The sequence below is a fragment of the Schistocerca serialis genome, chromosome 1, assembly GCF_023864345.2.
Source record: "Schistocerca serialis cubense isolate TAMUIC-IGC-003099 chromosome 1, iqSchSeri2.2, whole genome shotgun sequence".
Classification (NCBI taxonomy): Eukaryota; Metazoa; Arthropoda; class Insecta; order Orthoptera; family Acrididae; genus Schistocerca; species Schistocerca serialis.
This window is the reverse complement of record NC_064638.1, coordinates 68,865,521-68,890,083: the sequence shown is the minus strand read 5'-3', so window position 1 is coordinate 68,890,083 and position 24,563 is coordinate 68,865,521. Positions and strand designations below refer to the sequence as shown.

Sequence of the window (24,563 nt, the reverse complement as noted above, 5' to 3'; positions counted from 1 at the left end):
CTGTCCCTAAGCTTACACACTACTTAACCTAAATTATCCTAAGTACAAACACACACACCCATGCTCAAGGGAGGACTCAAACCTCCGCCGGGACCAGCCACACAGTCCATGACTGCAGCGCCCTAGACCACTCGGCTAATCCCGCGCAGCTGTTCACCTATGAGCAGGAGTCTTGCACAAAGCCTAAATCAATGTTTGATAGTTAAAATGTAAAGTAGCATGTCACACAGTCAATATCTAGTCATCAATGAGTGTATAACCATGTTCAGTTCATTAGCTTTTAATTGCTGTAAAGATATATAGTTATATTGTTGATCACTGCCACTTGTCTACATTTCGAAATGTCTTTTACTGGGTACAGCTCACCAATTTGTGTTACGATACTGATGCTTATACATGCTAAAAATTTAATGCTCTAAATTGAACCTTTTGGTAGAATGTAAATAATCTGGAGTAAAAGAGACAACTAACTGACTAAAGGACACATTGAGTCAGCAACAGGAATATGCAAGAGAGAGAAAAATGTTGCTATTTTTTTTGGAAAGTTTCCTTTCTCTTTTGTATGTGCCTGTCAATGTCTCAACTCTTCCGATATTAAAATTACATACTGAATTTAGTGCTATAAATATGAAGATAATGCATAGTAAATTCTGCAGTGTTTTGTATGTTATTAAATAATGCTTTATCATATCCAATACTTACAGGAGTTAAAATTAAAGGACAGATTCAATGAGGCAGAGGCATGCAAAACAGGTCAGTAAGTTACACAAGAAAGTGTTAAGATTCATTGTAAAAATTTAAAAATTGTATTTAAAAAGAAACATGTATGTAAATAGACAGTGACAGACCTCTTGTAATGCCAGAATATATATCATATAGACAATTTACTGAAAGTCTATATATCAGTACTTTGGCAAAGTTTGCATCTCTACTTGCAATACAGTTAACAACGCCTACATGATATGCAATATGTAACGATACTTTCTCAAAAATTGTGTTCTCCACACAGATTTACTAAACCACTGGACTAGGTGCTTGGGGAAAAAATAAAAAGTGGTAATTTTATTGTTTTGTGGGAAGTATTGTCTAGAGGTGATTAAGAGCACTATTGTAAATTAATGATACCTGTTGTACAAGATTATCTTGATGCTGGTATTCATTGAAGTCTTCCATATTGTGAGAATTCTCCAGTGCATGGATCAATGCTATCCAAACATTTATGTAGAGACTTCCATACTGTTCTCTTGTGGAAGGGGCTGCTAAAGCAGCTGCTGCACTAATCCTTACTTTGAAGTTACGAAAATTCTGTACTAATTCCAACAATGTGTGGAAAGCAGATGCCTGAAAAAATTACAAAAACATACTATCATACAGAACTCTGAATCTAAAAGAAATGTGTCTGTTACAAAAGTTTTCAAATAATATGCCAATCCATAAAAATTCTTAAAAAGCTTCTAGAAGTGTCTTCTCTTCAAACCACCTGCCGTGCTACTGGAGGTAGGGTTTCCCATCTGCACTAAACCACATTAAATGACTCCCCAACATTGATTTTTTTCCTTGTCTTTATTTTCCACAACTGGTAATATTCTTATGCTGTAATGCATTTTCCTAATCCTTTCCACATACTTTCTGTTAGCATCTATTCACTGCATTATTCCTATCCTGCAAGTCAATTATTTTCCACTGATCATAAATCCCTCTCTTCCTGTCTCTCTGAAGTTTCCACTTAGATTTCAATCAATTTTTTTCTGAACAAGAATGGAAATCTGAGAGCTGATAAATCTCTTAGTTCTATTCAGGTTTTCTGTTCATCATTCATCACATCTGCTTCAGTGTGAGTGATAATTCAATTCCCTACAGTGCATTTGAGCTAATCTGGATCCCTCTCTTAATACTTTTCATTTGATACAATATTTCAAGTTGTCTCCTCTCACTTTGAATCATTTTAAACTGCTGAACTGGTATGCAACTATAAGTTTCTGCATTACTATAAAATTAGGTGTGACAGCCCTACTTCTTGCTAAATTTCCAAAAAAAGTATTAGAATATGGCAATCATCTGTCTGGAACATTTGTTTCAATATAGATTTGCTTACTTTGCGTAGATCTATTGTAGATGGTATACCATTACATTTCTTTGTTCTGTCAAACTGTTCATCAAGCCAGATACAGTTATGCAGTTAGGTTGGTGGTATGGAGAGGGTGTATTGTGCAACACAGAATACGATGCTTATTGCTAATTTTACACTCACAAACTTTGTAATTTCTTTAAAAAATTCTTCAGTGTATAAAATAAAGACATCCATTGCTGAGGAAAGTGATATTTACGGAGTCAGAAAAAATGTGAGCAAGTATAAATGAATCAGGAGCTACAGTACAGTTATAGAGTGTCTGACAAGCTTACGAAAATGCAGTGGGGCTTAATAATCACAGCCAGCCAACCATAGTTCATGATCAGCGAACAATGGAAGGTTTGCCCACTGAAGTACATGCTATTTTTGACATTAAACCCTGCTGCGCTCCTGTGGGCTTTTCAAAAAGTAAATATGCTGGTTACAGTGCAAATTTCAATTTCCCCCACCGTATAGTATCAACGACAGATGTCATATGTTCTTCTGTGAGAGAAATCAACTGTTTGTGTTTGCTACACAAATAAATATCCATGAAGGAAGAAATCAATTTTAAACATCATCAAAATATTCAAACAATACGCAAAAGAACAAGGAAAATAATTTCATGCAAAATTCTAGTTAATAACACCTAATGCTCTTAAGTTCAATATCAATATAAACACTAACAGCAAAACATTAAAAGTGAAATAGTGCAATTCTCTTTTTTTATAATGTCAATACTGAGGTGCTGCAGACATTTTCCATATTACATAATTTGCACCTTCACAAGCAGTAGTGTAAAAAACTGAACAATAATTATAAAAGTAAATGGAACAAGTATAGTGAATGGGCTTGTATTAGATTTGACATTCATCTTACGTAATTTTTGTCCTTTTTATGTGAAGTATAAGTTTATTTTAATAATTGCATTGCTTATGCTCAAACTGAGAAATTCTCACCACATTTGATTTATAAATGTAGCTAGTGTCACCTATTTACATGATCAACAATAATGAAGTATTGCCCCTGCAAAGACAGACAGTACGTTATACTGTATATCATCACAATCGTTAAAAAGATGATTCAACTCTTCCATTTCCACTAATTCAGATGGAGAAGCATACAGAAGAATTTAGCTATAGCCTGTGTATGGAACCATCCTACCATCTGCTTTAATGACGCAGAAAAACCGTGAGAAGCTAATTCACAATTGTTAGATAATAATTATGACTTTCAAGAGTTAATACTTGAATATTCTATCCAGTTCTTATGAACAACAAAAATAATGTTTTAATTGACTGCTATCGCATGAGTCCACAACACAAAAATAATAATAACAATCATAATAACAGAAGAATTCCCTATTTGGAACTGAGTCTTAAGTCATGTGTAACTAAATAAGACCTAAATTTTCTGAAAAATAAATTAAATATTTTTACCAGCCATTCTGCATTTTCTGCATAAAGAAATCTGTTTCGCAGCACATTTCCAACTGCATAGCAAGCATTCCACCGTACCTGTGGAAAGAAAAATACCAGTTTTTACCATGCAATGAAAAACACCTATGTAACAGTTTGTAACAAACCATGTTAATTAACTAACATTCTGAGCAAAACAGAAATGTAGAAAATTTTTCAACACATCTTTAAGTAAGCAACAAAGTCTGCCAATGCTAGAAAAGAGAAACTGCCAGATGAACACTAGCTATGCTGCAGTTCACATTGATCACCAGAATTAACACTGCTCCTTTCTATTTGTGGACATAGCGAACACAAGAAATTTAAACCATGGGACATCATATAATTTCAGTATGTATGTACAGGCACATGCAATGTAGTGTAATATAGGGTTAAAAAAGTCTTACATTATTTGACTACACACAACACGCAATTTAAGCATTGCTACCCACAGCAACTTAAAACAGAACAACCACAGAAAGCTAGTCATCCAAAAAGCAGATACTATAGAAAATCCTTATGTGGGCCATTCTAGATAACTGTTCCTTTGTCTGGCATCCTTATAAAACAGAATTAATAGTAGAGAGAGGGGCAGTGGGTGGTCCTTAAACTGGACCTGTACAATAAGCTACAGGTTTGTTTCATCAAAAGAACAATAAAAGGCAGTCCTGTATCATTTTCATCCCAGGGGTAGTGGGCATTGATTACACTGGAAGCAATTTGGAGTTTGCTGCTGTATTATGTTATGAAGTGTGTATCATACAGATAACAGTGACAAATGCTTGGACAGTGTACTTTGGTGCTGTGTTTTTGTCGTTGTGGATGAGTCTGGAATTAAAGGATTGGTAGGGAGGAAGAAGGGAGGGAAGGGGGGGGGGGGGGGAGAGAGAGAGAGAGAGAGAGAGAGAGAGAGAGAGAGAGAGAGAGATTAGGGTTTAACATCCTCTTCACAAGAGCATTAGTGATGGAACACATACTCACATTATGGGAAGGACACTGATGATCAGCTTTCACAGGAATCATTCTGGCATTTGCCTCAAATTTTTTACAGAAACAAGGTAAACCTAAAACAGGATTTGAACAACTATCCTCCCACATTTAATTCAGTGTCTCAGCATTGTGCGAGCTTGGTCAGTTACTTGGTATTTGACCGAGCATGTCTGGTGAACAAAAACTTTGTGTCTCTACCTTGCCAAGTAAATACTGATTACTTTCAGTTCTAATAATTGAGAGACCTGACCTTAAAGTTGTCAAAAAGATAATAAAACTTCTTCCCTTATACATACTATAATGGCCACAATAGTAATATCAGAGAAATTTGGAGTTGTACAGAGAAGAACAGGCAGTCACTTTTCCTCAGCATTATTTGCAAGTGTAATAGGAGTACTACCTGCCACATATGATGAAGTGGTAGTGATGTACAGTTTCGTATGGGGTTATTAATTAATCAGCATGTGGTCACACTTCTGTGAACCTGCAGCAAAATTTATTATATGCTTCTAGCACAATCACCAACAGCATGCTAGTGACTTACAAGCTGCCCTCTCCCCCCCCCCCTTTTTTTTTGCATGAAATGTAGGGGGCCAGCATGCAAGATGCAAATATTGTAGCATTCTGTTGTTTTTATTATCATGGCATAACATTTCCTCTTCTATTCTCAAAGGATGAAATACTGTATAACAAAACCATATGTCCAGAAGACGAATAATACAGTCCATTCAAACTCTATCAAATTATGCTGATATTGCACTTTGTACAAACACATTTTTAATGTTTTCCCTTAGCTGATAGCTCGTAACTGCATGAGTTTAGTATGAATGGACCTCTCCAGTCACACAAGGCACGGCACTATTGGCAAACCACTGTGAAGTGCAAAGCAGATGGTACTTATCATTCTCACGCATATAAGGGTTTTTCCTGTTGCATTTGCATATGGAGAATAACTGCTCAAATACGTTTGCAAGTTCTGTAATTACCTTAATCTTGTCTTTGTGATCCCTAAAACAAGAAATGTAGGGGAATGTGGTATTTTCCTAAATTCTTCACTTTATACAGGTACTTGAGACTTCGAAAGTAAGTTTCATTGGGATAACTAGCATCTACATCCAATCATCTGTGAAGTCAGGTTTTTCAGCATTTCCGTTATAGTCTCCTGTTAGTCAGAAAAACCTGAGACCATTTTCGCTGCCCTTCTTTGTGCATATTAGTCTCCCACGTTAGAATTTGGTATAAGACCAGTACAGTTAGCCAATACCTCTCACTGTATTGTATTTTAAGTAATATTAACTATGCAAATACTGCATGCTATCACTTGAAAAATCATTTAATACGAATATATTTCTTAGGCAAATTAGAGGTATGAACACGCAATGACAACAACTCAAAAAAGAAATAATATACAATGGAAAGTCCAGGTTGGGGTATCAACAATATTATGAAAAGGATAGATTGCTACTCACCATAAAGATGACACATTGAGTTGCAAACAGGCACAACCAAAAGACTGTTACACATGTAGCTTTTGGCCAAAGCTTTCTTCAAAATGGGAAACACACACACATTAACACAATCAAGCACACCTTACACACACGACTGCTATTTCCGGCCGCTATGACCAGAATGCAACTGTAGCCCACCGAGTGGGAGCAAAAGTCAAGAGTGGGACAGGAAACAGGGAGAGATAGCATGATAAGGGTGGGGAGAGGAGTCAGCACTGCCTGGTGGAGCATGTAGGAAATCAGGAAATATGTGGAGGACAAGGCTACCAGGGCATTCATTATCAGGTGGTGGAGGGGGGATTGTGAATGGACAAATGTGGTGGAAACTGTTGGGTGGAGGGTACAGGGGCAGTACGCTACCATAAACTAATGCCAATACCATTTTGGGAGTAGTGAATATGTTGTAAAGATAATTCACATCTGTGTAGTTCAGGAAAGGTGGTGGTCGAGTGGAACATCCAGATGGACTGGGTTGTGAAGCAGCCACTGAAATCAAGTGTGTTCTTCAGTTGCGTCCTGTGCCACAGGAAGGTTCACTTCGGTTTTGCCCACAGTTTGGCAGTGGTAATTCATACTGGTGGACAGTTCAATGCTAGTCATACCAACATAAAAAAAACTGTGCAATGATTGCAGCATAGCTGGTATATGACATGTATGCTTTCACAGGTGGCCCAGACTCTGATGGGGGTAGGATAATCCTGTGACAGGACTGAAATAGGAAGTGCCAGGTGGATGGGTTGGGCAAGCCTTGTACCTGGGTCTTCCACAGGGATATGAGGTGCGGTGGGTAGGATTTTGGGTAGAGTGTCCTCATTTTAGGACATGACGACAAATAATCAAGGACTTGACAAAGGATGTTGTTCGGCTGTTCCAGTCCATGGTGGTACTGGGTGACAAAAAGGGTACTTCTTTCTAGCTGGTTCTTTGGGATGGTGGGAGGATTGAGGGTGTGTGGGGGTGTGGCAAGGGGAAACCTATATGTGGACTAGATCTGTCGGATAGTGTCTGACTGTGAAAGTCTTTCCAAGACCTTCAGCACACTGGGCAAGGCAGTTCTTGTCACTGCAGATACACCATCCCAGGGTGGCCAGGCTATATGGCAGCAATTCTTTGGTGTGGAAGGGAAGGCAGCTGTTGAAATGCACGTACCATTTGGAGGGTGGTGGGTTTAACATGGACAGAAATGCAGTCATCAGAGAGGAGGTGGTCAACATAAAGTAAGGTGACATGCTGTGCTGAGGTGGTCAGGTGAAGTTGATGGGGAAAGGTGTTAATGTCATGAAGGAATGAGAATAGGCTCTGAGTCCAGATCATGTAGATATCATCAATGAACCTGAACCAGACTGGGGATTTTGGGTTTTGGGAGGCTAGGAAGACTTCCTTTAGATGGCCCATAAACATGTTGACAGAGAGTCCAAACCCACAACTTCATTCCCCACACATCTTACTAACTTCACCATAACACATAACTACTTCTCATTTGAAGGGAAGGTATAAAACCCAATCTGTGGCATAGCCATGGGCACCTGCATGGCATCCTTCTATGCCTTCCTTTTTATGGGCCATCTACAGGAAACCTTCCTAGCCTTTCAGAACACCAAAACCCTTAGTCTGGTTCAGGTTCACTGATGATATCTTCATGACCTGGAAAGAGAGCCATGACAGCTTATCATCATTCTTTCACAGCTTCAACATCTCCCCTCCCATCTGCTTCATCTGATCCTCAGCAACCAATCGTAACACCTTCCTGGATGTTGACCACCTCCTCTCTGTTGGCTCTATCCACACCTCCATCCATATTAAGCCCACCAAATACCAACAGTACCTGCATTTTGAAAGCTGCCATCCCTTCCACACTAAAAATCTCTTCCAGGGATAGAGTATCTGCAGCAACAAGAACTCCCTTGCCCAGTACACTGAAGGTCTCACAAAAGCTTTCACAGACAGGCCCTATCCCTCACAACTAGTCTGCAAACATACTTCCCATGCCATATCCCCACACTCTCCCAATCCTCCTACCACACCCAACAATCAGCTAGAAAGTACCACCCTTTCCATCACCCAATACCAGCCTGAACTGGAACAACTGAACCACATCCTTCATCAGGAATTTATCTATCATCATGTCCTAAAATGAGGGACACCCTACACAAAATCCTTCCAACCCTTCTCATAACCCTGTGGAAGAACCATGTGCAAGACCTGCATAATCCACCCACCCAGCACTTCCTAACCAATCTCCATCTCACAGTTATCCTTACCCATCAGAGACCGGGCCACCTGTGAAAGAGGCTATGTCACATACCAGCTCTGCTGCAATCATTGCACAGGTGGTTTTTTTTTTTTATGTTGGTATGCCTAGCAAGCAATTGTCCACCAGGATGAATGGCCACCACCAAACTGTGACCAAGACCGAAGTGGATCATCCTGTGGCACAACATGTAACTCAACATAACACACTTGATTTCAATGGCTGCTTCAGTACCCGAGCCATCTGGTTCTTCCCTCCACCACCAGCTTTACTGATGTATGCAGATGGGAATTATCCTTAACACTTTCTCTGCTCCCATAATGATACTGGTCTTAACTGACAGTAATCTACTTCCCCACAGCCTCCACCCTCCAGTTTCCACCAACTCTGTCCCCTCATCTCCTAATTCAAGTGCCCTCACCCTCATTGTGTGTCACTCTTTGCCAATGCACCCTTCAGTCATTTCCCCATCTCTGCCTCTCTCCTATCTCACTCCCCCCACTCTGCTTCCCCCCCCCCTTTTCCATCAGTCTTTTGAAGCTGTGCCTGGCTGCTTTATCCTACCACCTAGTCCCAGAATGCTCTGCAAGGCCGTGCTGACTCCTCTCTCCCCACCCATATCCTGCTATCCCTCCTCTTTTCCTGCCCCACTCCCAACTGCTGCTTCTGCTCAATGTAATACAGTTGCGTTCTAGTCGGAGCAGCCAGAGACAGCTGTGATATGAGATGTGTGTGTGTGTGTGTGTGTGTGTGTGTGTGTGTGTGTGTGTGTGTGTGTGTGTGTGTGTTCTGTCCTTTCTGAAGAAGACTTTGGCCAAAACCTGAATGTGTAACTGTTTTTTCACTGTGGTATCTGCAACTCAATATGTCATTTTTATTGTTGAATTGAATTGAATTGAATTTTATTTGATCCTGTAAGATTACATTGTGTACAGTAAATGTACATGTAAATAGGACATGTCAAAGTATTGACATTCTTTATCACTTATTTTTCTACACCTTTGCTTACATTTTTACATCACTGATAATGAATAACAATATACACAAATTTAATGGCATAAGTATTCTGCAACACTGTAAAACTCTTTTTCAATGAGATAGTCTTTAAGTTTCTTTGGAAAGTCATTGTGAAGTACACTATCTTGCAGGTTTTTGGGCAGACTTCTTAGTAGTCTGATACCAGAGTACTGGGGTCCTTTTTCTGTTAGTAGCAATGTAAGAAGTAATGCACTATTAATTTAAAGAACACTTCAAGCTTTTCAGAAATGCAAGACACTGGCTCTGATGATAAAAGATTGTGATGATCAAACACAATAAATGGGGGTAGGATGGGGTAGTTATTGATAATCATGTATTTACCGAGGGATTCCTAAGTAGATGTCATTTTGGTGAAACAAGGAGAACATAGTTGTAAACAGCAGACGTATAAACGGTAGTTGCGTCAACAAATCTGTATATTCTTCCATAAAATAAAATTAGTTAATGTCTACGTAATGAAAAAAGTCACTCTCTCAGCAGGAAATTCTTCAGTGGTTATTATGGAAGTGGAGGAATAAAATTTTAACAGCTGGTAGTGCAATTACAGCAATTACTCGCTATAAAAGAAGAAGCAGAAAACTTTCATAATGTGACTGGCATGCTTGGTATGAATAAGAATGGAGTATTACAGTGTGCATAATCAGGCATTGTAACATATAAATAATTTAATCGAATCAGTGAGTTATGTCATATATAAATGAAAATGGTGTTATAATAAGGGGGAAGCAGTTATAATTTAACATCCTGTCTGTGTCCAGGGTGGCCTGACATGGATGTGACCCCCCCCCCCCACCCCCAACCAAATCCTCACGGTCAAAAAAGTGCTTCAAATTTACATTCATTCTGTACTTTATAGATTTAGAAGGCACAGCACAAACCTGATACCTTCATATTGTTTCCTGTAGAAGCATTGTGAATTAAGACTTTGACAGCAGCTTGAACATTTTCCTTCACAGCTTGGTCGAACAGCAGTTCACTGTTTAAAATTCGCAAAAGATTTCCAACTGCTCTTACGGCACTTGAGCGAACCTGAAAATTACTGAGTTATTAAAACTTTCATTTAGATTAAATAAATCTAAATCATTTAAAGCAATTTCGTCATCACACCTTTTCATTGTCCCTTGATGCCTTAATAGCAGATTCCAAAATTTTTGTAAACAAAGACTTGGGTATTTCTTCAGCTTCATCATCATCTCTGAAATTAAAAGGACATCCTTAAACAGTATCAGCAAAATGACATTTTCTACAAAACTGCAGTCATTGGACAAGATCACTGGCTAACACTGTATGTAACTAAATTTAAATTAACACAGGATTTGGTTCTAACAGATGCCTGAAACTAAAACCTCAACAAATTTCTGAATGTTCCATGTTATTTCAATTAACTGTCACAATTTCATATCACACTCACACATTAACAATCAGTGCATCACTGACGTTGCTTAATGACCACGATGCTTTCATTCTTGTTCCAACATGACTGTCACTCAATGCTTTAATTACAGCCTCTGCAGTATCTATCACAAACTGAATATCCTGAAAAAGAGAAAGTGAACAAAAATATAAATAAAACATTTGTGGAAAAAATCAGAATTCTTGTCATGTTAGTAGCAAAATCTATTGGTTCGCACAGGTAATATTTAATTAAAAATTTACAAACAAAAAGCATGGAAAGTAAGTCTGTAGCAATAAGTAGGTACAGAAAATAAAACCATAAATAATACAAAATTTGTCATTATTTTTTATTCCCATATAAAAATGTTGTAAACCTGAGGGCTGCACTTTAAAAATATTGGTAACTGATAGTGAATGCTGAAACTGGGTTTGACTTCTTTCTCTACTCTGAACATCACATGCAGTCTTTAAATACAGTAACAGTTGATTTAGTACATGAGAAACTATGGCTCTTGGTATGATGTCAAACAAACCACATTTCAATAACAATTTTAGTTTCAGATGTGACATTTCCTGATATTTTTGCAGAATGTATCATACAAAAAAATGGAGTGTTTTTTAAAGTTCTTTAACATGGAGCATCAATTAAAACTATGTATTTTCCTAGAACACAAATATAAATAAGACAAACCTTATATATTGCACTTAAGTTTAGCAAAACATGGCATCTGATACATTTCAACCTAACCTAGTCCCCAGCCTACATTATCATTGTTGTTGTTGTTGTGGTCTTCAGTCCTGAGACTGGTTTGATGCAGCTCTCCATGCTACTCTATCCTGTGCAAGCTTTTTCATCTCCCAGTACCTACTGCAACCTACATCCTTCTGAATCTTCTTAGTGTATTCATCTCTTGGTCTCCCTCTACGATTTTTACCCTCCACGCTGCCCTCCAATACTAAATTGGTGATCCCTTGATGCCTCAGAACATGTCCTACCAACCGATCCCTTCTTCTGGTCAAGTTGTGCCACAAACTTCTCTTCTCCCCAATCCTATTCAATACTTCCTCATTAGTTATGTGATCTACCCATCTAATCTTCAGCATTCTTCTGTAGCACCACATTTCGAAAGCTTCTATTCTCTTCTTGTCCAAACTATTTATCGTCCATGTTTCACTTCCATACATGGCTACACTCCATACAAATACTTTCAGAAATGACTTCCTGACACTTAAATCAATACTGGATGTTAACAAATTTCTCTTCTTCAGAAACGCTTTCCTTGCCATTGCCAGCCTACATTTTATATCCTCTCTACTTCGACCATCATCAGTTATTTTGCTCCCCAAATAGCAAAACTCCTTTACTACTTTAAGTGCCTCATTTCCTAATCTAATTCCCTCAGCATCACCCGACTTAATTAGACTACATTCCATTATCCTTGTTTTGCTTTTGTTGATGTTCATCTTACATCCTCCTTTCAAGACACTGTCCATTCCATTCAACTGCTCTTCCAAGTCCTTTGCTGTCTCTGACAGAATTACAATGTCATCGGCGAACCTCAAAGTTTTAATTTCTTCTCCATGAATTTTAATACCTACTCCGAATTTTTCTTTTGTTTCCTTTACTGCTTGCTCAATATACAGATTGAACAACATCGGGGAGAGGCTACAACCCTGTCTTACTCCCTTCCCAACCACTGCTTCCCTTTCATGTCCCTCGACTCTTATAACTGCCATCTGGTTTCTGTACAAATTGTAAATAGCCTTTCGCTCCCTGTATTTTACCCCTGCCACCTTTAGAATTTGAAAGAGAGTATTCCAGTCAACATTGTCAAAAGCTTTCTCTAAGTCTACAAATGCTAGAAACGTAGGTTTGCCTTTCCTTAATCTTTCTTCCAAGATAAGTCGTAAGGTCAGTATTGCCTCACGTGTTCCAGTGTTTCTACGGAATCCAAACTGATCTTCCCCGAGGTTGGCTTCTACTAGTTTTTCCATTCGTCTGTAAAGAATTCGTGTTAGTATTTTGCAGCTGTGACTTATTAAGCTGATAGTTCGGTAATTTTCACATCTGTCAACACCCGCTTTCTTTGGGATTGGAATTATTATATTCTTCTTGAAGTCTGAGGGTATTTCGCCTGTTTCGTACATCTTGCTCACCAGATGGTAGAGTTTTGTCAGGACTGGCTCTCCCACGGCCGTCAGTAGTTCCAATGGAATATTGTCTACTCCGGGGGTCTTCTTTCGACTCAGGTCTTTCAGTGCTCTGTCAAACTCTTCGCACAGTATCATATCTCCCATTTCATCTTCATCTACATCCTCTTCCATTTCCATAATATTGTCCTCATGTACATCGCCCTTGTATAGACCCTCTATATACTCCTTCCACCTTTCTGCTTTCCCTTCTTTGCTTAGAAATCATTACAAACTCTATTAAGTAGTAAAAATAATATCGAATAAATTTTCTCAGTGTTCCGTTTTATGTTCGGTTTTAGCCTCAGAAACATTTTAGTATGATGGTACATCCTGTGAATGGCTGATAGAAACAAACTGAGCAGCCATGATATTATGTGTTTGTGAAGCTAAATTGACATACTTCGTGATTTTAATTTTTTTACTTCTGTCCTACAAAATTATGCAATTTAACTGATGCGTCACATTACAGATCTCTTAAACCATGCATTCTAAGTTGAAAATTAAGTTTACCTCATTGTTGTGTGAAAATGAATTTCTGCAGATTGGACCAGTAATGTTTTGAAAAATACGAAAGGATGAAGAATTGAGCAGAAGTGAAGAAAACAGTGAAACACACTGCATCACAGCTTCAAATTAGGCTACCAATTCTTATGTCCACAGATCCATGTATTATGTCAGTGTTTTCAACTCTAGGTTTCTGCATCAACCACGTGATGATAACAAACTCACTTAATGCTGACACCGCAAAGAGTCCATCATGTATACTTAGAATGGCATGTCTCACCTTTGTAAGATATTCTGACAACTTACAAACCCTTTCATAATTTAGTGGGAAAGCAACTTCCCTTGGCAATAGGCTGTCTGGACATTGTCAAATGTCTTGTGCTGTGCTGACGTCAGTTTGTATTCCATGTTCAAATTTAAATTTTCGGTGGTTGTTTCCACATTATAGTGAACTACCGATGGATTGGTGGCGAAGTCTCAGAAAAGAACTCTGGAGTTATGGCAGTGCTCACTTTTGAAAAACTTTCTACAGCAGTGTTTCACCACACATACCATATGGATTCTCCCTACTGACACCAGTTTCTCAGAATTCCACAGGTGGCAAATCACTTTACTACATGTGTTTCACTTTCACCACCCACCTGGCTTAAATTTAATTTCTGTGGTCTCAGCATTTCTTTCCAGTAACTATTCCTTTCCTTCCCTCCATTTTATTTTTATGAATTTTTATTTTTCGACATTGTTTATTTTTCCCCACTCCCTATCACCTGCCTATCATGTATAAAGCACTTAGCTTTCCGCTCTTATTGACTACTGATGAGGTTTTTTCAGTACTTTCTGTCTTGTTTATTATTCTATCTTCCACCTTTTAAGTTCTCAGGTTTACAAATTTCATCTGTTGCAGGCTACCATAACCAGTCTTTCCTTCTCTTACCATCCATTAAGTCTCCCCTGACCCAGGGTTCTCGGTGACTTTTCCGTAACACTCACCATATCCTAAAATTCGTCAAGTCCTTTTCCTTCATTCCTCCTCCTCTCCCTTCAACTATTTTACCAGAAAAAAGAGCCACTGGCCCTGAAAGCATGCAGATTTGCATTTCTTTTGTGCTTTTTTTTTTTCTTGCAGCCACTTACATTTTCAGATATTTATTATTTTTGTTGATATATTTCTACAGTGTACAGTTGTGAAGTTATTTTTTCCTTTAATTGGGTAGATTTAATGGATTCAGTATAAATAACTTTCCTTTAAATGTAAATACCCCCCCCATGAACCATGGACCTTGCCGTTGGTGGGGAGGCTTGCGTGCCTCAGCGATACAGATAGCCGTACCGTAGGTGCAACCACAACGGAGGGGTATCTGTTGAGAGGCCAGACAAACGTGTGGTTCCTGAAGAGGGGCAGCAGCCTTTTCAGTAGTTGCAAGGGCAACAGTCTGGATGATTGACTGATCTGGTCTTGTAACAATAACCAATACGGCCTTGCTGTGCTGGTACTGCGGACGGCTGAAAGCAAGGGGAAACTACAGCCGTAATTTTTCCCGAGGGCATGCAGCTTTACTGTATGATTACATGATGATGGCGTCCTCTTGGGTAAAATATTCCGGAGGTAAAATAGTCCCCCATTCGGATCTCCGGGTGGGGACTACTCAAGAGGATGTCGTTATCAGGAGAAAGAAAACTGGCGTTCTACGGATCGGAGCGTGGAATGTCAGATCTCTTAATCGGGCAGGTAGGTTAGAAAATTTAAAAAGGGAAATGGATAGGTTGAAGTTAGATATAGTGGGAATTAGTGAAGTTCGGTGGCAGGAGGAACAAGACTTCTGGTCAGGTGACTACAGGGTTATAAACACAAAATCAAATAGGGGTAATGCAGGAGTAGGTTTAATAATGAATAGGAAAATAGGAATGCGGGTAAGCTACTACAAACAGCATAGTGAACGCATTATTGTGGCCAAGATAGATACGAAGCCCACACCTACTACAGTACTACAAGTTTATATGCCAACTAGCTCTGCAGATGACGAAGAAATTGAAGAAATGTATGATGAAATAAAAGAAATTATTGAGATTGTGAAGGGAGACGAAAATTTAATAGTCATGGGTGACTGGAATTCGAGTGTAGGAAAAGGGAGAGAAGGAAACATAGTAGGTGAATATGGACTGGGGGACAGAAATGAAAGAGGAAGCCGCCTCGTAGAATTTTGCACAGAGCACAACATAATCATAACTAACACTTGGTTTAAGAATCATGAAAGAAGGTTGTATACATGGAAGAACCCTGGAGATACTAAAAGGTATCAGATAGATTATATAATGGTAAGACAGAGATTTAGGAACCAGGTTTTAAATTGTAAGACATTTCCAGGGGCAGATGTGGACTCTGACCACAATCTATTGGTTATGACCTGTAGATTAAAACTGAAGAAACTGCAAAAAGGTGGGAATTTAAGGAGATGGGACCTGGATAAACTAAAAGAATCAGAGGTTGTACAGAGATTCAGGGAGAGCATAAGGGAGCAATTGACAGGAATGGGGGAAATAAATACAGTGGAAGGAGAATGGGTAGCTTTGAGGGATGAAGTAGTGAAGGCAGCAGAGGATCAAGTAGGTAAAAAGACGAGGGCTAGTAGAAATCCTTGGGTAACAGAAGAAATACTGAATTTAATTGATGAAAGGAGAAAATATAAAAATGCAGTAAGTGAAACAGGCAAAAAGGAATACAAATGTCTCAAAAATGAGATCGACAGGAAGTGCAAAATGGCTAAGCAGGGATGGCTAGAGGACAAATGTAAGGATGTAGAGGCCTATCTCACTAGGGGTAAGATAGATACCGCCTACAGGAAAATTAAAGAGACATTTGGAGATAAGAGAACGACTTGTATGAATATCAAGAGCTCAGATGGAAACCCAGTTCTAAGCAAAGAAGGGAAAGCAGAAAGGTGGAAGGAGTATATAGAGGGTCTATACAAGGGCGATGTACATGAGGACAATATTATGGAAATGGAAGAGGATGTAGATGAAGATGAAATGGGAGATATGGTACTGCGTGAAGAGTTTGACAGAGCACTGAAAGACCTGAGTCGAAACAAGGCCCCCGGAGTAGACAATATTCCATTGGAACTTCTGACGGCCGTGGGAGAGCCAGTCCTGACAAAACTCTACCATCTGGTGAGCAAGATGTATGAAACAGGCGAAATACCCTCAGACTTCAAGAAGAATATAATAATTCCAATCCCAAAGAAAGCAGGTGTTGACAGATGTGAAAATTACCGAACTATCAGCTTAATAAGTCACAGCTGCAAAATACTAACACGAATTCTTTACAGACGAATGGAAAAACTAGTAGAAGCCAACCTCGGGGAAGATCAGTTTGGATTCCGTAGAAACACTGGAACACGTGAGGCAATACTGACCTTACGACTTATCTTAGAAGAAAGATTAAGGAAAGGCAAACCTACGTTTCTAGCATTTGTAGACTTAGAGAAAGCTTTTGACAATGTTGACTGGAATACTCTCTTTCAAATTCTAAAGGTGGCAGGGGTAAAATACAGGGAGCGAAAGGCTATTTACAATTTGTACAGAAACCAGATGGCAGTTATAAGAGTCGAGGGACATGAAAGGGAAGCAGTGGTTGGGAAGGGAGTAAGACAGGGTTGTAGCCTCTCCCCGATGTTGTTCAATCTGTATATTGAGCAAGCAGTAAAGGAAACAAAAGAAAAATTCGGAGTAGGTATTAAAATTCATGGAGAAGAAATAAAAACTTTGAGGTTCGCCGATGACATTGTAATTCTGTCAGAGACGGCAAAGGACTTGGAAGAGCAGTTGAACGGGATGGACGGTGTCTTCAAAGGAGGATATAAGATGAACATCAACAAAAGCAAAACAAGGATAATGGAATGTAGTCTAATTAAGTCGGGTGATGCTGAGGGAATTAGATTAGGAAATGAGGCACTTAAAGTAGTAAAGGAGTTTTGCTATTTGGGGAGCAAAATAACTGATGATGGTCGAAGTAGAGAGGATATAAAATGTAGGCTGGCAATGGCGAGGAAAGCGTTTCTGAAGAAGAGAAATTTGTTAACATCCAGTATTGATTTAAGTGTCAGGAAGTCATTTCTGAAAGTATTTGTATGGAGTGTAGCCATGTATGGAAGTGAAACATGGACGATAAATAGTTTGGACAAGAAGAGAATAGAAGCTTTCGAAATGTGGTGCTACAGAAGAATGCTGAAGATTAGATGGGTAGATCACATAACTAATGAGGAAGTATTGAATAGGATTGGGGAGAAGAGAAGTTTGTGGCACAACTTGACCAGAAGAAGGGATCGGTTGGTGGGACATGTTCTGAGGCATCAAGGGATCACCAATTTAGTATTGGAGGGCAGCGTGGAGGGTAAAAATCGTAGAGGGAGACCACGAGATGAATACACTAAGCAGATTCAGAAGGATGTAGGTTGCAGTAGGTACTGGGAGATGAAAAAGCTTGCACAGGATAGAGTAGCATGGAGAGCTGCATCAAACCAGTCTCAGGACTGAAGATCACAACAACAACAACAACAAATGTAAATAAATGTGATCTGTGATGTTAATAAATATAATGTAATTGATAGGTATACTTTAATTTTCAATAACAGGAACATAGGGTACCTCAAAAACACGCTATCAGAACCTAAACCGAAACTGGGCATAAAATAAAATGAGTTTTGTCTCTAGCTATAAGGTGTGTGTCGAAAAGTGTGTGACAAGGGAGTGTGGTCATGCCACTTAGTCCAGTAAACCGAAGAACGTATGAAAAACTGTCGGACAAAAAGGTTACTGCTACCATTTTGGGGACACTAAATGAATCTTGTTTGTGGATTTTACAGAACACTGACACACAGTCAACTGTGAAGCCTACCGAGGCACAGTAAAAATATTGAGAAGACCAATTCAGAACAAGCAACAGCCTCTTTACTGTTGCTGTTTCATGTTTTCCATGACACTGCACCCCTACACTTCAGCCAGCAAACACAAGAATTGTTGCATCAGTTCAACATCTGCCTTACAGCCCAGAAATGGATACAAGTAATTTTCAGCTCTTCCCACACATGAAAAAAAGGTATGGCTCCAAGTGCCTTGACTCTGACAATGAAGTCAAAGATGCTGTCACAAGTTGTCTGCAATGTCAAGTGGTAGAATTTAATGGGAAGAGAATCTGTCAACTCATTAAGAGATACAATAAATACTTAAATTTGAATGATGCTTATTAAGAGAAGTAACACATAGGTTCAGTTTCAAAATTATTCCAATAAATTTGTTTTAAATAACTTTTCAGACAGTCCTTTATTAGGGTACAGAATTAGGGTAAATTTAATACAGGAATTTTCTCACAACCATTTGAGGTGTGTACAACTAATTTTAGAATCATTTTGACAATGAATAAATAAACTGTTATTTATAAGTAGATCATATCCTATCTGTGTTCAAATATTTGTTGTTTTATTTTTATTACTTGTTTGAACTACCCCTTGACCAGCATACAGCAGGTGGCATTTGACAGCAGAAATACCTACATAACAGCACATGCTGCATGGATCTACGAATGCCAGCTAGTGGGCCAAATACTACATCCCTACATAGTTCACTGATGATGCAAATTACCAGTCCTGTTGAAGAAACGAATGAGCAACACTTTTATAAAACTTTTAATTTGGAAAGAGCTTAGCAACTGCTCAAATAAGATGTTTGAGCACAAACACAAAGTTCAATATTAAGAAAGAAAAGAAAGTACTTTAATCAATGTATGATGGAAAAATAAGAAATTGTTAAATAAATACAGCTGTGCATTTTAGTACTGAAAATTTTGAAAAGCAAAACTCCAGTAATCACAGAAATAAATTAAAACAAATAGTCCAATTTTAATGCATGTAACACAGTTTTTGTTTCTGAAAATCAAAAAAGGAGAAATGACTTATTGAAAATCAAATGCTAATCATTTTAATTGTGACTCCAATCCCAGCTGAGTTTCACATTTCAACTTGCAGAACAACATACAAGGTGTGATCAAAAAATGACAGGAATTTCTTAATTTATACATCCAATATTCAAAACTTTTTTAAAAATCTTGTTGGTACAAATGTTCCTCATGTATATTTGAATTTTGAGCTGCTTAGAATATTTAGTTCATTGTTGATAACTGAAAATGATGTGTGTTTCTGAGTGCTTGGCGAGATTTTACTTTCAAAAAAGATGAATCAAAGATTTTTTATTAAATTTTGTTTGAAAAATGGAATAAAGTGCAGTACCACATTCAAAATGTTGACTGTGGCTCTTGGTGAACCAGCTATGAATAAGACAAGAATTTATGAGTGGTATAAATGTTTCAAGGAGAGTCGGGAAGATGCTAAAGATGATGACTGCCCTGGATGTCCTAGCACATGAATTACTGATGTCAGTGTGGAAGAAGTGAAGAAAATGGTTCTGGAAGATCACCAAACCATATCAGAGAGGTTACTGATGATGTTGGAATATCCTTTGGTTTTTGTCAAGCAATTTTTTGGATGTTTTGAGCATGAAATGTGTAGCAGCAATTTATCCTGAAACTGTTGAATTTCAACCAAAAATGACATTGCATAGACACCATTCAGGAATAAATGAATGAAGTTGACAACGGTCAATAACTCCTGAAGAAGGTTATAACTGGTGATGAAACATGGCCAGTCGGCCCTATAGAAACTGCCTCAACAGCCTAGAAAAAAAAAAAAAATTCGGACAGCTCAATCACATGTGTAGGTTCTTCTCTCTGTTTTCTCTGATTACAATGAGATAGTGTCTCATGAGTTCCTGCCCGATGGTCATACAGTCAACAAGGAATATTATCTGGATGTTATGGACCAACTGCATTAAGCAATCCAAAGAAAATGACCAGAATTGTGGTAAAACCACTCTTAGAAACTGAATCATGATAATGCTCCCTCTCACACCTCAATGCTTGCTCAGGACTCTTTAACAAAAAACAAACCCATTATGTTGCCTCAGCCAAATTCACTAGACATGGCACATAGCAACTTCTTTCCATCCCCAAGGCTGACGAGAACCACAAAAACCATAACAAATAGCGAGTTCCAGACATGCTTACAAGATTGGAAAAAAAAAAGTGCTGGCACTAGCGTATTGTTTCTGAGGGGGATTACTTTGAAGGGGATAACGCTGATCTTGATGAATAAATAAATATACCTTAAGAAAAACAAAACTGCCATTACTTTTCAATCATAGCTCTTCTTCGTGATCGAGGGAATGTACTTAGCAACAAATTAAAATAATATTTGTTCATATTTTCTTCGACCCTATCAGAGATGGGTTCATCAAACCAATGCTATTAGCAAGACTGCCATAACACAGATTAGGAAATTTGCATCAACCTGCTAGTGGGTTGTCATGGGGAGCAGGAGGAAAGAGGAGCAGGATATGCAAGCATCATTTATGCAGGCAATCTAGACACTTGGAGCAATAACAAATATAAATTCAGCCTGCAGAGGTAACAAATGCGTAATACTTAGTGTCACTGAAATATCATGACACGAAACTACTAAGCGACAGACAACATTTCACAACTGAAAATAATATGAAAAAAGCAAAACAGAAACTTGTTTTGGGTAGATGCCAAACTTGATCAGTCTGATGGCAGATGACACAGTGATCTACAAAAGAGGATGTATAGTCATTCTAAGACTTCTTTAAATGTTTGTATACTTCAAAGGCTGGATCAAAAACACAGATATTTGATAATGAACGTAATGACAGGTGTATAAAGACATTTGAGATGTAAAATAAAGGAATTGGGCTGGAAATGATCATGTTGCACTAGTAGCAGTTTTAAATACAAAAGGAACTTACCAAATTGTTTAGAGAATATCTGTAGCAGAAACAATTCTCTTGAAACTCAAACAACACTGTGATTGTTACACTTGACAAGAAAGGTAACATAAAGATCAAATTGCCTCCTCTCTTGTAATGCACAATATGTTCACAAAAATTATCATCAGCTGCACAGGAAAAAAACCACACTATTCTCATTGAGTAAAGGGACAAGCTGACTTTAGAATGGATGCAGCACAATGGCCATTTGTGAGTGCTGAAAGAAATTACAGAACAGAGTATGCCACACTGTATGGATTTCACAAATTTTGAAAATGCCTTTGACTTAGTGGTGCACAAACAGTGGTCAAGAAATGAGGTCTTGGTTCAACCTACATTAGTACAATCAAAAATATATATGTCAATGCTACGGTTTCCATGAGGCCTCATAAGGAAAGTGAAGAAATTCATAACTGAAGGAGGATTCAAGTAAGGAGATCATCCATCTCAAACTATCCTCTACAGCCTGAGAAAAATACTGTTTACATCCGCTGCACACAAAATTCAACAGTGAGCATAATAATTTAATAGATCAGCTTTGAAAGTAGACCTGAAAATCAAGTAAATGAGATTTAAGACACGTATAATAAATAAATCAAAAAGGAAGCTAAACAAATAAATAATGAAGTCACAGAATCGGTTAGTTCCTGTATAAACAGCAGTTGTATACCATGTCTGCGTACACAGCAAAAGAAATAAATAAAAGAGGAAAGTTTTCTCGATCTTTTATATTTAACTAAGAAAGGTCGGTTAAGTTCATTTTATTATGTTTTTCTTCAATGACTCTAAAATCATCTTCACTAGACTTAACTTTAAAGGAAGATAGAAACAACTGGTCTTATTCTGTAATGAGTGCATTCATCTGACTGACAAAGCATTATCTTTCCTTTGAGGTAAAGTAATAAAATACATCTCTGACATCCCTTAAAAGGGAAGACAATCCTTACAAGAGTATTATAACCCCCTTATCTTGTCCAAAATTATGCCAACATTGTTGGGAAAAATAAAGAAAAATTTGCCGACATGTACAGCAAAGTTGAGGGAACATACCTTTGATCAATTTCTGTATACAACTTTCTGCTGTCTACAACTATTGTGGACCACAGTTTTCGACAGGGATGTATCCAGACTAAGGTACTTTGCTTTTTTTATCATTGTTTGTGCCATCAAAATGGAAATATATAAGTTAACAATATTTGCTGTTCTTGACCTTTTTAAGTGGGGAGAACATATGGATCGGGGCAACAGGGAAAGGCGAGGGGGGGGCGCAAGAATCTATCATGGTTGTTAAATAAGTTTAATTTTTACAACATAACATGCAGCCGATCAATATGATTCAATCAATAAATTATAATTTTACACCTGGATCAGAATAACAATGTGATAAGACAGAGAAGCACTGTTGAGTGAGGAAGTGGGCGATGCCTGTTCAATGGTGCATGTGCACACAGTATGATTGCAACAGCAACAGCTGTGCATTTCCATTCTATCTTCCCTCCCTGTCAATATCCAATACAGAGTTCACTTTGCTGGATAGTAATATCTCTTGCTTGATAAACACACTTCTTTGTATAAAATGGTATTATCTTCCTTCGTTTGTGTTTGTATAGCTCAACAAAAGCCACAGGATATGCACACTCTCACACAATAATTAGTGTGAATCACATTTAGTTGGTCTATTCAATACAAAGGACAGTACAATGGATCTGAATCCTTCATGTAAATACAAGAACGCAATTAATGATATGAATAAAATACAGGGAAACATTCCACGTGGGAAAAATATATCTAAAAACAAAGATGATGTGACTTACCAAACGAAAGCGCTGGCAGGTTGATAGACACACAAACAAACACAAACACACACACAAAATTCAAGCTTTCGCAACCAACGGTTGCTTCATCAGGAAAGAGGGAAGGAGAGGGAAAGACGAAAGGATGTGGGTTTTGAGGGAGAAAACTTAATGGGGTCGTTGTGGGGGTGTTGTGAGGGTGACATGGTACTAGAAGGTGGAAAGTGTTAACATGAGGCTAAAATGAAAATGAAAATATATGGGGAGAGATAAAGGTGAACTAGAAAGCAACTGGAGATCTGGTGTGAAAAAGGGCGAAAAAGTGTTGGTTGAAGCTGGGCTATGTTGATCCTGTGGTGAACCTGGGTCGGTAGACAACGATGTGCACAAAGGTTAGGTGGTTGTGTTGCCGCCAAAACACGTTAAAGGGTGGAGCAATTCGGGAAAATTTGGAAAAAAACTGTGTGTAAATGTATTAAAACGAGTGGTTTTGTGGTGGCAGATTATAAAAATGAGGCTAACAGTTGTCTGACGAAGAAATAATGACGTTAAAACCTGTGGGAAGCGGCTAAAAATGATTAGTGATGTGGGAAAAACGGAAATGGAAATAAAGCAAAAGTTATTAGAACTAGCCGAAATGGTTGTTTAATAGGTGAAAGGAACTGTTTGTGAACTGGAAGGAACCACAGGAACTTAAAACCCACATCCTTTCGTCTCTCCTTCCCTCTTTCCTGATGAAGCAACCGTTTGTTGCGAAAGCTTTAATTTTGTGTGTTTGTTTGTGTGTCTATCAACCTGCCAGCGCTTTCGTTTGGTAAGTCACATCATCTTTGTTTCAAGAACACAATTAAAAATATAAAGTGCTTAAGTACTTATTAATTACTGTAGTGTGCATGTAGTACATGTACAGAGTGGAATTCTTTAACAATGATATGAAATTTATTATGGTAACGTAGCAGACATTATTCACTCAAAATATTAACACAGTGGCAACAAACACTTACGGAAGATTAATTACAGAAAAGTGCAAATACCAATTCAGAGTCACTTGCTTCTTCGATACTGTCATTACTAGGCTTTGATTTGTGAAAAAGACACACCCACGCTCACTTCACTTTTTCTGATTTCTTTAGTATCAGTTTCTGTGTAGTGTACACCATTACTCCACTTCTTCAGCATTATTTGTGCCACTTCTTCCTCTAACAGTTTCTGAATTTTTGTCACAGTGAAGCTTTTGTTATTTGTTGTTATATAATGTTTGATCTGCACCCAAAACCATTTGATTGCATTGAAGTGGCAGTGATAAGGAGGAGGCCTAATAACGCTGTGACCGTGTTCTTTAGCCATCTTGCCAACAACATACTGTTCTCTTTTCATCGTCATCACTGGAACTTTTTAAATAACTGAATGGGTTGGGGCATTATCCATCAT

At 38.2% G+C, this 24,563-nt stretch overlaps 1 protein-coding gene across 4 annotated transcripts in view; it reads right to left on the bottom strand.

Moving 5' to 3' along the window:
• The window catches only part of LOC126461530 (HEAT repeat-containing protein 6), an 80,047-nt gene that overhangs the window by 7,087 nt on the left and 48,397 nt on the right, over positions 1–24,563 (bottom strand). For 2 of the 4 annotated variants that reach the window (XM_050096003.1, XM_050096004.1), the window contains 5 exons: positions 10,766–10,890; positions 10,462–10,549; positions 10,240–10,383; positions 3,550–3,627; positions 1,126–1,341 (listed from right to left, as the gene is read on the bottom strand). In XM_050096003.1, coding sequence (XP_049951960.1) covers positions 1,126–1,341; positions 3,550–3,627; positions 10,240–10,383; positions 10,462–10,549; positions 10,766–10,890 — 651 coding nt within the window. Of the gene's footprint in view, positions 1–58; positions 184–1,125; positions 1,342–3,549; positions 3,628–10,232; positions 10,384–10,461; positions 10,550–10,765; positions 10,891–24,563 lie in introns of those variants that run through there. The other 2 variants (XR_007585948.1, XM_050096005.1) reach the window with 2 other exon arrangements.